Genomic DNA, 16,964 nt, shown 5'->3' with positions numbered 1-16,964 from the left:
AAGAGTTAGGCCTTGTATAAATGAAAACTAAGGTGTAAAATATGTTAATTATAATGCTAATAATAATTAAACACTTTTTTAAAAAATTGTAGCAGTAAAGATAAATTTGACTCAGCTTTTACATAAATTATATTTTTCCCTCAAAAAATATTATCCGCTATCATGCTTGCATGTAAGTAATAATAATTTTTTAAAGCAAATTTGAAAATATTATTCATTCTGCCATATATATACAAGTACAATTGCACTGAAGTGGAACTGATAATCTTTTAAAACAAAAAGTACTTATAAGGTGTTGGAGTACGTACATACACATACTATATTTTAAATTTTTATAAAAAGAAAATAGAAAAATATATGAAAATAAAATCATGAGCTGCTAGCATCCATGTGGAGGCTTGTAAGGTATCGGTATGGCCTTCAAGGGCACAGACTTTCTGAGCGTAATTCCCATCCTCTCCGCCATATCCATCTCCTCCGCCTTGACACCATCCGCCAGAACCCAATCAAACGCCTGCAAGACTGAGCCAAGCGCCAGTGGCAGCACCCTGGAGGCCAGAGGGTGCGCAGGACACATCCTACGCCCAGACCCAAATGGTAAAAACTCAAAATGCTGACCCTTATAATCCATCTTGTTTGGCTCCATGAATCTCTCTGGTTTGAACGCTAATGGGTCATCCCAGTTCTTGGGGTCTCGCCCAATCGCCGACACGTTGACTAGAATTTGACTTTCCTTGGGGATGTGATACCCCATCATCTTGCAGGAGTTCATAGCCATGTGGGGCACTAGAAATGGAAGAGGTGGGTGGAGTCTTAAGGTTTCTTTAATCACGGCTCTTAGGTAAGGTAAATCGTTAACGTCTTTTTCTTCTGGCTTCTTCTTGCTCCTTCTCAGCTCTTCTTGCACTTTCTTTAACTTTTCTGGGTTGCGAAGAAGCTCTGCCATTGCCCACTCTAACGTGCTTGTCGTTGTATCGGTCCCTGCTGTAAACATCTCCTGGTACATACATACATATATATTCCCAGTGTCAGTATACATACATGTGTGTGTGTGTGTGCGGGTGGGTGAGTGATGTTAATTACTGAAAAAAAAAAGTAGGAGATGGGTTTACAAAGACGATAACGTTGATGGTTCTGGAAGAAAATCTAGAGACCTCCTCTACACCATCTCCTCGAAACTCCAGAAGCACATCTAAGAAATCCTTTTTCTTCTGCTTTTTAATATCTCCATCTTCTTCCATAGCGCTCATCTCTTTCTCCATTCTTTCCTTGATGAATCCTCCTGCAATTTCAAACGCTCGTTCGACATGGAACTGGGTCTTTCTCCTTATACCTTGTGGATCAAGAACCCTCAAAACTGGAAAGAAATCTGCAATATTTGGCTTACCAGCCAACTCCATGACCTTACCAGCATGGTAAAAAAACCTAGCACCTCTCTCTGAACTCGGGTCCAACAAATCCTTCGAGAAAATCAGGTTCCCAATCAGATTAAACGCCATCAAGAAAAAGAATCTTCCCACGTCAATCCCATTCTTGCCGCTGTCACGGCCGGCATCTTCAATGAACTGCACCATTCGGTCTATGCACCTCCCACGGACGCCTCTCATGGTGTCAAGGCGGCTTGTCACGAAAAACTCCGTGGTGCAGAGTCGTCTCAACATGCGCCAGTGAGGACCGTACTGAGAAGTAATCAGGGATCCTTCATGGCCATAATTTCCTTTCATGGCTTCGTAGATTTTTCTCCCTGCAAGAACCACGTCGTGGTTCTTGAACATTTCTTGAGCCACTTCGCTCGAGGAGATGACAACCGTGCCCATGGATCCTAACCAGAGAGTCATGATAGGTCCATGTTTGCGAGCTAACCTAGCCAGAGAATGGTGAGGTGGTTCCAAACCCAGTTGGAAAATGTTGCCAACCACCGGCCACCGTCTTGGTCCCGGTGGTAGGCTACCCAGCTCCTTTACTCGGCGATTATGGCGCTCCATTACCCATATGATCCATATCAAAATGACTATGGTTAACCCTAAAATCTCATAAAGTTCCATTTATTATTTTCTGGAACCCGAAGTTAACTTGTTGTCTGCTTTTTTGTTGGTTTCTCTGAGTGGCTGCATTCATCTTTTAGGCTCCATTTATACAAGTAACCTGATTGTTAGGTGACAAATCTATTCAAACATTATCAGTATATTTAGTAACTCGTCTTCATTTGCATCTGGGAATCTCTAAAGCACTGATTTTTATGCATAAATTATATAAAAATGATTTTTTTTTTTTGAAGGTAAACCAATTGCTTTCAAGTTGAAATAAACAGACAAATTATACGTACATATATATATATACACACACACACACACACACATGCAAAAGATAAGGCGCAGATCTTTTGTTAACTCTTCTAGCAGGCTTTTCTTCTTAAATTTTGTTTATTTATTATAATAGAAGCTGTGTACGTGTGAAGTTTTAGAGTTAATAAAGCTAAAAGACTTCCTGTGAGTTAAAAACATTTTTGTAAGATTTTATTCTTATGAGAGGGAAATAAAATATACACCAGAATGAACACTCAGTTCAACGATGAAAGAAGGTTTATGAAAACGTGACCAATTGACTCATCATGGAACCCATGCATTACGTATTTATTTATGTAAAAAATTATATATTTTGTTAAGCCAATAATTTATTTAAAAATTGATTCATATAATATAAAAATGAAATAGGTAGAATGGAAGCAAAGATGGCATCTGCGATGAAGTAAGAATAAAATGTGGGGTTTATAATTCTATAATTTAAACAAAATGTCAACGTCATGAGAATTTGTGATATACCTACGTGACAAAATAATGATTATATATATATATATATGTATATATATGTCAGTATCATAAGAATTATCAAACTCACGATGGTGTCATGAAAATCGGATCACATCATGAACAGCAGAAAATAAGAAAATGTGAGTCTTACGTAGACGTAGACAAATATTCGCCATTATATATAAGGCCTAATTAACGACTGAAATCCAAGTGCAAAAGGAGCTTGCTTATATATATTTTTTTATTGTGTTTGTAAATATACTATATATATATATATATATATATACTTGGTAGGTCGTTAATATGTATTAACTGATATACACGTATGTTAATAACATGGTCAAAGAAATGTTGATTTTTGTGTTTTATTTAATTTAACAAAATTAATAATTTAAGTCACTCGGTATATTAATAACATCAAGATAATTAAATTTAGTTTTCTCTCGATGAATCTACTATATTGAAAAAATATACATTTTAAGCGGTTAAATTTTTAGTTTATTACAAAAATTTAAAATTCAATATAATATTTTTAACATATCATAACCAATTTACATGTACATCGATGATAAAAAAAATCTCACATCATGCACTAACTAGACTTGAAAGCATAGTTTACTTTTTATTGGGATTAAAAAAGAATATAAAAACATTAATTTACTTAATCATATCCTTCCCGATTTTAACCTCATTTATAAAATAAAGTTTTGATAATATAATATTTCATTTTAATTAACATAATGTTAATAAATTTAAAATATAATATTATAATATTGTTATTCATTAAAAAATACTGTATTATAACCTGAACTTTTTAATTATGTGTGACCAATTCAATTAAAGCAACTTTAGTTGTTACAAAAAATTTTATTCGTTTAAAAATATAATAAATTCATTGAGATTTAGTTAATTTAGTTCTCAGAATCTTATAAATATATTAATAAATTAAGTAACTACTGTCGTTTGAATCAAACATTATAAATTTATCACTATTTATCTATAATATATTTTTAATAATATTAAAATTCGATGAGCTTAAAAAAATTTTTCCATCGAGGACCAACAATAGAAACTTACATATATAATTTGAATTTTTTGTAACGTTAGATTTTTGTCATGCGTTTCAGGATCCTCTTTTAATTTTCATGTTGTCTTGCGTATATAATTGAAACAAACGGTCCCCTCCTATTGATTAGGGCCTAAACTAGTCGCCAAAAGATATAATCGTTTGCATGGTTAGCCAGGTTAGGTGAGTCAACTCGGTCCCCTCCAAATACTTGTCCTCTTGACTCATGTATACACACACATACTATTTCTTTAATCTGTTTGATTATGGTGTGTTTGGCATATATCTTGTGGGAATCATCTGATTGGGCTTCAGCATTACACAACTAATTGTCCCTTTTGATCAATTAATAATATGTACTCGATTGAGATTTTCATTATTTGATTCGTAGTAATTTGATTAGATCATATAATTCGACGCATTATTTGTACAAATCCTATGTGGTCCTAATTTTTATTCCTAATATGTTTAAAATAAATCAAAAATTTAAGAAAATATTTAGTTTAATTATGGAACAATATAAACAATTTCGACAATAGAAACTTAATAGTAAAAATTGTTGTAATGTATGTCAAATTTTATAAAATTTTCATTTTAAATAAGTAAATTATAGTATAAAGATAACCACAAATTATTATATATTAACTTTAATATATACAATAGGTAAAGAACATGAAAATTAGTCACCATATTTATATCTTATCTATCTACAACAAACCATGAGCCATGACCCATTCTAATCGTAAAGGCCGTTTAGGACGCCCAAAGAAGGATGTCTTCATATATATATATCAAATAAAGAAGATTATCTTAGGTATATATACACAAAATCCATTAATAATGACTCCAGCGGGACAAGTACCGGGATAATACAAAAAAAAAAAAAAAATACGCTTAATAATAATGTAGTTTTGCATTATTTAAAGTATATAATTTTTATTTAAAAAATAAACAAATGAAGTACATATCTATTACACATATTTTACTTTATTATATTATTGTTAATTTTAAAATATATATATAACAGATAAATGGAAATATATATATATATATATTGCTTGGTAGAGAAGATAAGAACCTATAAATCTAAAAAATATTGTCTTTTATTTTTTCACATTCTTAAGACTATTTTTTAAGAACTTAATAATAGCAGTATATTTTTTTAATGTTACCACATCAAAAGCTAATAACTCATAATATAGTCGGTAGTAAGACGTGTTGCAGATGATTAGAGGGTCAGACATAAAGCTAGTGATATTGACAATCAATCATAAGACACAGTCTCAAATGATTGGTCGTATAATTCACAGTTACTAATACGTAGAGCTAAAGCTTCCCACAACGGCATCGTTTCTGGGGAGACTATTTAGTGAGCCCAAATGGGCTTGGGATAGGCCCAGTTGAAAAGAACCTATTTCAGGCCTGGCCCGAGTAAAAAAGGCTTCAAGCTAAGGCTTTGGGCTTGGAAAATGGTTTGGGTTTGGGTTTATGTTTGAGAGGACTTTTGGTTGGTTAAAGCTAGGGGTTCAAATTAGCAAAAGAGGATTAATTTTCGGCCTCAACTAAAAAAATCAAAGGAGGTTTTGGGCTTTAGCTTTGACTTCAAGATATGACTTAAAACAAAGAGGAACTTTTGATAGCAAAATCAGTTCAATAATATTAATTAATTAATAATAATATGATAAATAAATATTTAAAAAAATAAAAAAAAATTAGTCGGGAATAAATTAGACTACTACAATAGTAACCTTAATGAGGTTCTCAAATAGTAGTATCATCATTGATATTATGGTAAACTTCTATTATGTATATAATATGCAGAATCTCAATACAAGATTGAAACCATACTCATAATTCATTTATTGATTTAGTAGGTCCTCCTTTCTTTTCCCCTTCTCCTCCAAGCTGGCACAAGTTCATCACTAGCAATTCTGTTTATATTCTCGATGACAATATCATTGTTGGTAGTCTTAGCATGACAATTATGATAATTAATTATTGTCTTTATATATAATATTGGTATCAGTGATGTTTTGCATGTTGAGCTCCTTAGTGTATCAAATTGGCTCAAGATCGCTTCGATGTTGAATATCAATAAGTATATCATCAAGATGAATTTTAGTCCTCGCACTTCCACCATGAAGACAACATTTACACTAACTGACCTACCTCATTTGATTTGATATGGTTTATGCTATTGATTGAACAATTATTGTATTTCTTATTGATTTTTTTCTCTTGCAACCACAAAAAAAAAAAAAAAAAAAAACTGTAAGCATTATAATTAAATAATATTATTAACTATCTACATTATAACATCATTATATATATATTTATATATATGTGTATATTCGTGATAAAAAAAATAAGATGCATACTTTTTAATTTTACTTTTATACTTATCTAGACTTACTTCTAATAGATTTTAGTATTCTTAACTCTTAATGTTAAAGATAATATTATACATAGATGAAATACATACTCAAGCTTTAGTCTCATACTTCTTAAAATTTGTATTTTAATTTTATTTATTAATTTGAGTGTTAAATTATTATAGTAAATTTGTTACCATTTATGTTTATTGTAAATTAAGAACAAAAACGATATCATTTGACAATATATTATGTTAAATTTTGACAAAAATTTACTGGACTATCATGTCAAAATATTAGTTTTATATCATACTAATTTATTAGTTTTGTCTGATTATGATATTTAAAATTTAAAACAGTTTTAACACTTTAAAAAATATATATTTAAAATTTAATATAAATAATTACAAATTATTTGACCCTCAAAGTTTACATTGTGATTGAAGGAGATATTTAAGTAAATAAATTAGGATGAAAAGAAATGTAATAAAATGAAAAGAAAACAGTAGTTATTTAATAAGGGAAAATAATTTTTTTTTTTTTTATTGTTTGAATAGCTAAAAGTTGTGAAAAAAGGTAAAAACATCGTGGTAATTGTCCTAATATTTATCATCATACTTATCCTATTTAGCAAATTTATGACTAATATTCAAATTCAAAATATATCTTATACCTTATATATAAAGAATAACACACATAAAATGTAAATATTATTCACTGTTTAATCAAATAAAAAATTAATTCATGCATATTTAGCATAATAATATTTTATAAACGAAATAAACTGATTTCTTAGAAACAAATAGTCAATAATATTATTTATTAGTATAATAATAAGTTAATTAATAAAGATAAAAGATAATTTTCTTTTAAAAATAATTTTATAAAAAACCAAGAGCCCAGGCAAGATCCGCCACGTAAATCCATCATGTAGGCCCCACATACGAAGCTTCTCTCACGGCCCACAAAAACAACAACGTAAAACACAGCCCATGTCGGTTTCTCTTCTTTATTCTTCAGTCGAGCGACTCTACGCCATTTCAAGTGAAAGACTGACGAAAGAGGAGAAATGACCAGCGCCTCCCTCGCCTGTATGAGTAGTCCAATGAAAGGAATTCTGCTGTATCGGATATACAGAGCACTAACATACGGTCTATCGCCATTGCTGCACCTGCATCTGCGATGGCGCAAGCTCCGTGGCCTCGAGCATCCTCACCGTTGGCCGGAGCGCTTGGGCTGCTCTTCCCTCCCTCGCCCTCCCACCCCGCTCCTTTGGTTTCACGCCGTCTCGTTAGGTCCTAATTCGTGCTTATATCAACTAAATTGAGTCTAATCTTTAGTAATTTTTTAGTAATCAAATGAGATATTTGTTAGTGTTGATTTTTAAATATAATTTGTTATCTAGGTGAAGGAATGGCTGCGATTCCTGTAATTAAACACTGCAACCAGTTGAGGCCTGATTTGACTGTTTTGATGACAACGACGACTCTGTCTGCATCGTACGACCTACTGCCTTCTTCTTCATTATAAAATCTTCTTAGTTGAAGCTTTCCTAGGACCTGTACGCATAAAAAATATGCATGATTCAATAAAATTATCCAAAGACATAGTGATTAAAGGGAAGTGAAAAAGGTGAGAAAGAAAAAGAACGAGAAACTCTCTAGTTTCGTAAATCATAGTCGTTATGGTCAGCCGGGAAAGTAAGAGCATCACAGAACTATTTGAGACTTATTTATTTAATCAATTATGTGTTGCAGCGAAGTGATAAGGAATCGGCTTCCTGCTGGTGTCATCCATCAGGTACTTTCTGTATGGACTCTGCTGACTGTTGGTGACGTTTTTCTGTGGGATCAAACTTTCAACAATATTAAATTTGATTTTTGCCTGCACTCCCTTCACCCTTGGCTCTAGCTTAGAGTTGAACTTTCGTGAATGACCTCATGAGAGTAAAGGAATTACTGATGGTGCCGTCTATTAGGTACTTTGTCTATGGACTCGGATGACTGTTGGTGATATTTTTCTGTGGAATCAAGCGTTAAACAATATTAAATTTGATTTTTTTTTTCTGCACTCCCTTCACCCTTGGCTCTAGCTTAGAGTTGAACTTTAGTGAAAGATCTCATCAGAGTAAAGGAATTACTGATATTACACATGTAATGTTTTACCTGTAGCATTCAGAGCCTTGTGGCTGCAAAGATCTATTCTGCTGCTTGAAATGTTTATAAGGTTGCACTCTCTCTTCAACAGCATTGGCTTAAAATATTGCCACTGACATGATAAGTACTGCAAATGCAATATAAACTTGGAAATGTTGCTGTGGTTGCTCGGAATGTTTTAATATTGAGTTTGAATCTTTTTAGTCGTTGAATTTCTTAGTAGCTGATGGATTTTTTCCATGTTAATGAAGGTAATTGTTTAGTAAAAATCCCATGGATATTGAATTACTAAAGAAAATTCTCAAATATTCAATTATGTATACATACAGATACATATGTTTTAAGGAATCATAGGAATAAATGTTGTTCATTGTTTCTGTTATAATTTCTGTCCAGGGTGAAAGACAGTTTACTGTACACTGAATCTCTCTTTGTTCAATTATTGATGTTATTTTCTGGCAATGTGCTAAGAATTTTTTATATTGAATCAGTTTGCCCCGGTTGACACCCCCAAAGCTATTGACACATTCCTTAGACATTGGAAGCCAAATGCAATCGTCATCATGGAGAACGAAATATGGCCCAATCTTATTATGGGTGCTTCAAACTTTGGTGTAAGTTATTTTTTCTTTTCAGTACATGTTCAACCTCTCTTTTTGCCTTATTTCTGAGAGTATTGTAGTAATATGCTCCTACATAAATGGATTCAATCACATAAGATCAATTATTTCTCTTTTTTTGGTCTGAGTTCTGAAGAATTTCTTAGGCCATGCTCGTAAGCAACCACAACTGTTCAATGAAAATCACTTTCTATCCCCTTACTCTTCATTGTTTTGATAATTTATTGACTGTATTATTTTGTTGGTTTTAGCTTGTTATGTTCCAAATACTACCTTGTTGTATCCTCCTTCTCCTAGGTTGTCTTACTCTGCAAATTTCATTTCTGTTTCTTTAGTGTCACACAGTTAACATTTCCGTTATTTACATCCGTTGCTTCCCTACAGATTCCATTGGCGCTGTTAAATGCTCGGATGTCAGTTAAATCTTTTAAACTATGGTCGACACCAGTTTTTCTTCCACTGATCTCATTATTACTGTCAAAATTTTCCTTGATTGTTCCATTGGTATGTAATCCAATATTGTATTTTAAAGCAATTTTTGTATTCTATTCCAGCAATTTGAAGTAATGTGCTCCCAACACCAAATTTTACATGTAGTTCTCACTGATCTTACTGCATACAGAGCACCATGCAGGCAATCCACTTCCAGTCACTGCAAGCTCCACCTTCTGTCATCAACTTTTCTGGTGACTTGAAATATGGTTTGATATAGATCCTTCTATATGTAGAAATACAGGTTGTCACCTGAAATTTTAGTCTGTCATTATAAATCTTTTATCAGGCTTACTTTTCCTTTGCTTGGCTATAATAAGAAGGTGATTCTTTCAGGGCCTGTTGAAACTCTCCTTCCACCTGCTATTTTCTTATATCTTATTCTGTATTGTACTTTAATTGCAGTAATTGCCTAATAAGACAAATAAGGCCCATTCCAATCCTCAATTTGTTTGTTTTAGTGGTAAATGAAAATGATGCTTCTGAGGGATGGATAGAGAGTGCAGCAGACCTGGAAGCACACTTTGGCCACAGAAAGGTCTGGATTGCTTCATCTATACATAAAGGTGAAGAAGAAGGTTTGTCTTCCAACTTTCTTTTTGTTGCTGTTCTTTAGCTTCTCTTTTTCCATTGCTCAAGACGTCTATGCAAAGGATTGACAACATATTAAGGTGGCAGCTTTGAACTCAAGAGACTTAATTTTAGACATGTAGTTTAAAGTTGTTTGGATATTCTCGCCTTTGTCTTGTTAATTTCTAACTTCTATCCAACTTTTCTTCTCAGGTAATTATTATTCAATTTCCAAAACCATAGCTTTTGTTACAAATTTGTCCCAAATATTTTTTTTTCAGTTACCTTTGGTCCCAAAATTGACACGCATGTTTTAATTCGTAATAAAATTTAGTCTAAAACTTGAGTGAAAAATCTATGATAGTTTGACATCCTAATTGTGTAATTAAAGAAAGAGTACGACTAATTCTAAAAAAGGACTGTAGTTTCAGAGCAAGAATGTTAATTGACTGAAAAGACTTATTTGCAATTACAACTATTAGATATTCTAGTCTACACTTGCATGAGTTTGCTTATCTTTTTTGAAATGATCAAAACTGCTGCAGCAATATTAGGTGTTCATTATGAGCTCATACGAATGCATCCTGATATGATAACTATTATTGCTCCTCGACATCCACAACATGGAAGAGAGATTGCTCAAGTATGATCCTCCTCAATATCTTCCAAGTCACATTATGAGTGTCATTATTTATGTTGTGCCTGTTATTGTCTTCCAGTTGTTTTACTCCATATGATACGTTTCTGTCTGCAACTGTGCCAACTATTTACATCTGCACGCTTCCAATAATGTTATTTGCTCTAGTCTTAACACACTGGTGCTTGGAATTACGGTTCAGTTCATGGCTAAACTCTGTGACTTTGTTCTATGAAAAGAGAATACTAATAAGAAAGTAAAACTTCATGACTTTGTTGAAGTAGGCTTCTTTGTCGAAATATTTGGATTTTGCAGTGGAAATATATGTCCAAAGAATATTTTAAAGATAAATGCTTCTGGAAATGTACGTTCAAAGAGTATTTTAAAGATAAATGCTTCTTTAACTTGGGGAATAACTCTTGCAACTTCTATAGAACCTTTACTGGCAAACATTGCAGCATGCACTTGAGACTCAAGGCCTCCTTAGAGTTCTCATCTTGTATAACTTTGCCTGTGTGATAAAAATCTTGAATTAATCTCTATCCGGTCCATGATAATACTTCGGGAATTACGTTGCGATGAACTGCAATATCAGGATCAAGCTTCAAATGGTACATAGTCGTTAGAATATTATTATAGATAATCTGTGAATTTATGATTTAATAATATAACCAATTTACTTCCTTCCTGATCTCCTTCTGTACTTTATCCCAATGGATCTCTTCTTAAGGTAGGTGTTCAAGAATATATACTGGCACTTAGCTCAATCAAAATTCATTGATTGAATGATTGGCTTTATTTCATGTGGCTTTGGGTGTCTCAATGTGGCTTGCACAGGAATTGTGGAATCGGGGGCAAAGTGTATCTTTGAGATCTCAACATAAAAAGCTTAATCTGGAAACCAGTATATATGTGGTGGACACATTAGGTCTGCAGTTTTTTTCCTTTTCTTTATTTTCTTTTGTTCACTCAAGAAATGCACCTCTACTCTAGTTTTATTTCTGCTTCAGTTTACCAAAAATGATCTGACTATCTTGCATTAGTTGGGAACCTTTTTATAGAGAGAAAAAGAATGAAAATAATATTAATGAGGCACCAAGGAGATGGCACCCCAGTACAAGGGAAATTTACATGTCAGTATCAGCCAGAATATCTGTAAAGTTTCCAAGATTTATTCATCAAAAAGATGATGTCCATACATATGGTCTAGAACTGATGATCCTTAATTCTGCCAAAGGGAGAACAAACATCCCTGAAATATTTCCTTCTGAATGACACAAAAATTTCTGAAGGAGCTTCTTTCTCAACTTGCTCGCCCGAAGGCCCTCCCAAGCCCATGGATCAGCGTCCACCAACTCGCCAACCACCAACTAGGGTTAAGAAGTTTGGAAAGAATCCCACATCCTTTTGGCCTCTGCCTACCAAACGGACAATAGGGAACTTGTTGGTAATGAACATCTGTAAGAAGCTGAGTATTGAATCAGATTAGAATGTTTTAAGTGATTCTTCTGATGCCATAGCAAATTATTGAGTGTTTCATTGTGGGGGAGCAGAAAAAGTTACAGTAGTGAACATATCTTTGAGTTAGTTTTCTGGTCGTGCATCAATCATCATGTTCACTTGGAGCCAGGCAATTAACTAGATCAGGACCAAGCGGTATAGTGAGATACTCAAAAAGGAAAATAGATAGTTTGATCTCATCGAATATGATTACTACTTGTCAGTTGTCACCTTTTCTTTTCCATGAGACTCCAAGAAAATATGGTCAATCTCCATAAACTCACACTTGGAAGCATGAGCCTTTGTGATGCATGTTCCTTACACTTCAAAGAAAAGGTAAAATGCTTTGTTTTAGGGTTAGAGAGTATATTCAGAATGAGATTCTTCCAATTACAAGTAGAAAATAATTACTATTACAACCTGGAACATCTGGTAACTTGGCCACCTGTGATAAGTATAACTATGACTTCCAGTATTTAGGATTCTGTCAGTCTTTGAAGGGCATTAATTTGAAGTACTTCTTGAGCCGTTTTAACTTTCTTATGATTGGAAGCATGAAAGCGTTGATGAAGCCCTAGAAATAAATATTCTACTTCAAACGTTAAGATACTTTTGCTCATATTTTTACAAATTTGTTTGATAACCGTGTATCCTTTTTCAACTTATTTGTAGGTGAATTGAGAGACTTCTACAAGATAACTCCAATAGCTGTAATTGGTGGTTCGTTTGTCCCTGGTTTAGCTGGTCATAACATATCAGAAGCTGCTGCTGCTGGCTGTGCTATTCTGACTGGTGTGTGATTTTGTTGTCACCTTTTATCTTTGTTTCTTGGTAACATTAATTTACTTCTTTTTTTTTATTGGCTAATTTCAGGCCAACATATTGGGCATTTCTCGCACATGGTGCTGGAAATGCAAAAATTAAATCCTCTGTCAGTTCTGCAGGTTTGACAAATTTTTTCCATTTTATATTCCTCTCTTTTCAGGAACATATCAGTAATCAGTTAAAAAGACCGTATTTGGAATGGAATCTTTTAAATTGACATCTATCTTTGAACAGCATAATTTGATGATGGTAAACTGAGAGTTGTGGCCTTGATATATTTTAAACATATTAGACTGGCAGTTAACTAAAACTCTCAAGTGTTTAGGAAACAAACATAAAAAAAGATAATAGAGAATAAAATCCTAAAAAAGATGTTCTTAATTCATTATTGTCTATCTCTTTATTGATAATTAGTTACTTACCTTCGTATAGGATTAATTATAACTAATGAGAAAAATATCAAACTGATTAAAGAAGAAATCAAAAGCTTCCATGACTTAAAATCTACTTAGACAACCTAAGTTTCTGATAATATAAAATCTACATAAATAAGCTAAATAAATTGAAGATACTAAAAAATAATAGTTATTACAAAAGAGTTACTTTAGTACGAAATTTATTCTTTTTTCTGCATCAGTGTTATATATATATATAGGACAGGAGAGAGAGAGAGAGAGAGAGTAGAATTTGGCGTCTGTACAAAAAGGGATCCTAGAGTTTTTTACTGCAGTGAGTGAAAACAAAAAACAAATATTCGCAGAAAAGAAATAGCAGATAGTCTATATTCAATTTTCATTCTCTCAGATTTATTTATGGCTAAAAAGCAATAACTTCTTATCAAATATTGCAATATCAAGACCTTTTATCTCATTTCTCTTATGGGCTCTATTTATGAAAGTCTTCCATTATTTTAATATCTAGTGGGATTATTGGTGCTTTGAGTGGGAAATTTGAACATAAGGTACTTGATTATCACAAAGCAAGAATCAGAGGACAATTTTTAAGCTAAGGTGTTAACAGGATTCTAAGACCGTTTGCAAAATTCCAAAACTCCTATGCTTTGGCTAGCGTAGCCCCTAGGGGTTTGAACCTAACCTAGCATAATCGTAAGTTCCATTTTGTGGTTGAATATCATATTTCTTCATGGTTTTTAAATCATCTTATTTTATCTTGAACCGGTAAATGAGTACATAGATTATTACAAATCTAAGAAAAATATCTTGGGTAGCAAGTTTCAGAAGTTCCAGTAGTATCCTTTCTTCTAGTGGTCAAACATTAAAGGGCCAGTATTCACTATCTAAGCAGGTATCCAGCAAATTAGAGCTCGGAGAGGCTCTCAAAGAGCTTTTTAGTAACTCTGAAGTTCTTAAAGCACGACAAACAGCGGCAAAGCAAGCATTTCATACTCTGTCAAGTGGGATCGTTGAGAAGGTGTGGAATCTGCTGAATCTCCATGTCTTGAGAAGGCTTTGTTTAGAGAATAAATGAAGACCAGCAGACAATATAAGTAAATTTTAAGGTGAAGCTTGCGGATCTCTCTGACATTGAAGCAATCTGTAAGTAGGCAATAGTTATCTTGCGTGTCTTTTGCTGACCATCGTTTAACAAATGATGCAGTTGAGGTTGATTCTCAAAAGAACAGTGTTAATGGTGAGAAACATGGACTCCTTTATTAAATTCTGAAGAAGAGATGCCACTTGGAGACGAGTGTATCCACTACTTCAGATGGTCATCTAACATCAATCTGGCATGTTGTTTTGATGTGTCGATCTTCCTGTAAAACCACGGAGAAGTGGCCTTGAGAGTCCCAATAAGAGTTCAATGCAAGCTTTGTTTTTCCATCTGCGTGGTAAATGACTTGTCTGATGTTTGAACGTACTAGCTCACAGTGAATCAGTATCTTCAAAGAGAGTGATTACAAGGTATAACCAGGGAAACACCTTAGTTCAGATCGTATTCTCCATTTTTAATCATTTATAGAAAACTGGTGGTTAGGTAATCTCTACTTCCAATAAACCTCGTGCCTGCTTCTCCTACAATAACAGATGAGTTCCAGGATTGACATCTTTAGCCAGTTTCTCCTCACCGCCTCAAGCTTTGCTACTTTTGAGCTTCTATGTTGCCAGATTGATCACATTCATGGCAGAGAGGACGTGGGATTAAAGTTGGCGGTATGTTAGTTCACTTTCTATCTTTTAGACTCTAATCTGGTATTCATTGCCTGACAATTTCTCTGGTGCCACTCTCAAGTATAATGGCCTTTTAGGGGAGTTAGATCTTTGACTTCGTTGCTTTTTTCCTGCCCAAATTTTATGTTTGCAAATAAGTTTAGGTCTTTATACCTACTCGTATAGTTTTTTATGTCCCGCGGAAGTCAAAGTTTAGGAAAAATTCATGGAGCTTTTATGGTATGTTTGTTTAACTGTATACGACAATATGTCAAAAATATATTTGCTATTATGTGACTGAGACTTTTTTAATAAAATTATGTGATAATAGCTTGGCGGTTGAACTATAGTTACTTTACAGTTGTGATTATTGAAAAAGTTATAATTATGATTCATGGCTGGGAATCACAAATCAGGATTACAGCTTGCATGTAATTGCATTTGGTTAGACTGTAAATATATTTTCTTTAAAGTACTTATTTACAAATTTATCTTTTATAGAATTTTTAAACATTAAAAAAATTGAATTATTTTAAGAATTTCACATATTTTTTCAGAAAATTAATTTGTTAAATTATATACATATGCGTGTGTGTGTGTGTGTGTAATCGAGCTACATGGAACAACTGGGTTCTGTTATATTCCACTCAGTGTATGTAGAATAAGTTAGGCACAATTGTACTTTTTTTAATTCTAATAGAAGAAATTATGAAGGCGGCTTAGTTTTTTATGATTATGTTCATATATTACGTATATAAACGAAATAACAAGTGAAGAAATAAACGCTTGCTATAAATATTATCACTATGATGTCATTGTGGAAACTTTGTTCTGATTTATTGGTTTCATCATCTTAACTTATGGCGTAAGGCGCTGAAAACAAATTTTATTGGGATTGATTAGTTCAAGCTTTTGTTTTAGGTTATGATAGTAGAATTTGCACTGTCCAATTTTAGGTCAAAATTATTTTATTAAGAGTTGTCTCATCCCCTTCATGTGAAGAACTTATTTATTCATTTATTTAGAAAATGCTAACTTTAACTGGTTCATTCTCTCCCGAAAATCCAGGGTGCGGGAATCAAGCCAAATAAGTGGGATTTCAGATTCTGCTCAGGCTTCTGCATGTTTTGTTGGTATAACTTCTGAAAAGCTACTTTTTTTTTTTTTTTTTGGAAAGAAAACCATGGGTTTTGTTTAAATAATTTTTAAAAACAAATATAAATAATTTCACTTTTGGAGGACCCCTAATGAGGTTGAATCAAATAGTAAAATCCCTCAGTCTCTGTCTTTTGAATAAATTAATCAGCTAATAACATGGCTTACAAAGTACAGATATTGGGGTGAAATTTAGTGAACTCAAACTTGATCCCTGACTTGAAAGTTAAAATCCGAATTGAAACGGCCCAATTTTATCTGACCCTCTACCATTTCAATTTCTAATTTTGTAGCTATCTGGGCTTGTCTTATTTTTTATTTCAAAACAGTCAACTACGACAATTTACCCTCTCTTTCGATTCAAACTTAGTTTATATTTTTCAATAATTATATTAAACATACAATGATAGAGACTGGTTGGATAAGGCGACTTCTGAGCTTCCAAACTCGAGATCAACTTTACCCAACCAATGGTGTTTCTGTATTAAATTTTATTTTACCCAAATCGAACCCTTTTTTTTATTTTTGGTAAAAACACTATAATAGAACAGAACAAAGCATTTCAAATTTATCATTTCTCAGATTTGTTTGGT

General features: G+C 33.0%; 2 protein-coding genes across 9 annotated transcripts; one reads left to right on the top strand and one right to left on the bottom strand.

The window, feature by feature from the left end:
* Positions 1 to 192: 192 nt before the first annotated feature.
* LOC110822674 (iridoid oxidase) lies at positions 193 to 2,179 on the bottom strand. Its single transcript, XM_022052847.2, has 2 exons — positions 1,113 to 2,179; positions 193 to 997 (listed from the first exon to the last, which is right to left on the bottom strand). The coding sequence occupies exons 1-2, from the start codon at positions 2,043 to 2,045 to the stop codon at positions 380 to 382; spliced, it is 1,551 nt and encodes a 516-aa protein (XP_021908539.2). The 5' UTR covers positions 2,046 to 2,179; the 3' UTR covers positions 193 to 379.
* A 5,073-nt stretch (positions 2,180 to 7,252) lies between these two features.
* On the top strand, positions 7,253 to 16,464 carry KDTA (KDO transferase A). Of its 8 annotated transcripts, XR_015813824.1 has the most exons (15): positions 7,253 to 7,543; positions 7,654 to 7,747; positions 8,006 to 8,048; positions 8,896 to 9,018; positions 9,409 to 9,528; positions 9,647 to 9,725; positions 9,978 to 10,094; positions 10,632 to 10,729; positions 11,561 to 11,651; positions 12,896 to 13,015; positions 13,097 to 13,167; positions 14,354 to 14,567; positions 14,666 to 14,970; positions 15,094 to 15,219; positions 16,285 to 16,464. XR_015813824.1 is itself a non-coding variant. In XM_022052734.2 (13 exons), exons 1-12 carry the CDS (start codon positions 7,318 to 7,320, stop codon positions 14,534 to 14,536), a joined length of 1,338 nt encoding a protein of 445 aa, XP_021908426.2. In that variant the 5' UTR covers positions 7,253 to 7,317; the 3' UTR covers positions 14,537 to 14,567; positions 14,666 to 15,560. The 8 variants fall into 8 exon arrangements, 4 of the variants coding, with proteins under 4 accessions (XP_021908426.2, XP_021908425.2, XP_021908424.2 ...); XR_015813823.1 differs by having other exon boundaries at positions 14,666 to 15,219; XR_002541272.2 differs by lacking the exon at positions 16,285 to 16,464 and having other exon boundaries at positions 15,094 to 15,560.
* The last annotated feature ends 500 nt before the right edge of the window (positions 16,465 to 16,964 follow it).

Source organism: Carica papaya, chromosome 8 (assembly GCF_054855325.1).
Source record: "Carica papaya isolate Zhongbai chromosome 8, ASM5485532v1, whole genome shotgun sequence".
Classification (NCBI taxonomy): Eukaryota; Viridiplantae; Streptophyta; class Magnoliopsida; order Brassicales; family Caricaceae; genus Carica; species Carica papaya.
Note: the sequence above shows the minus strand (reverse complement) of the source record. Positions and strands in the feature narration are given on the sequence as shown.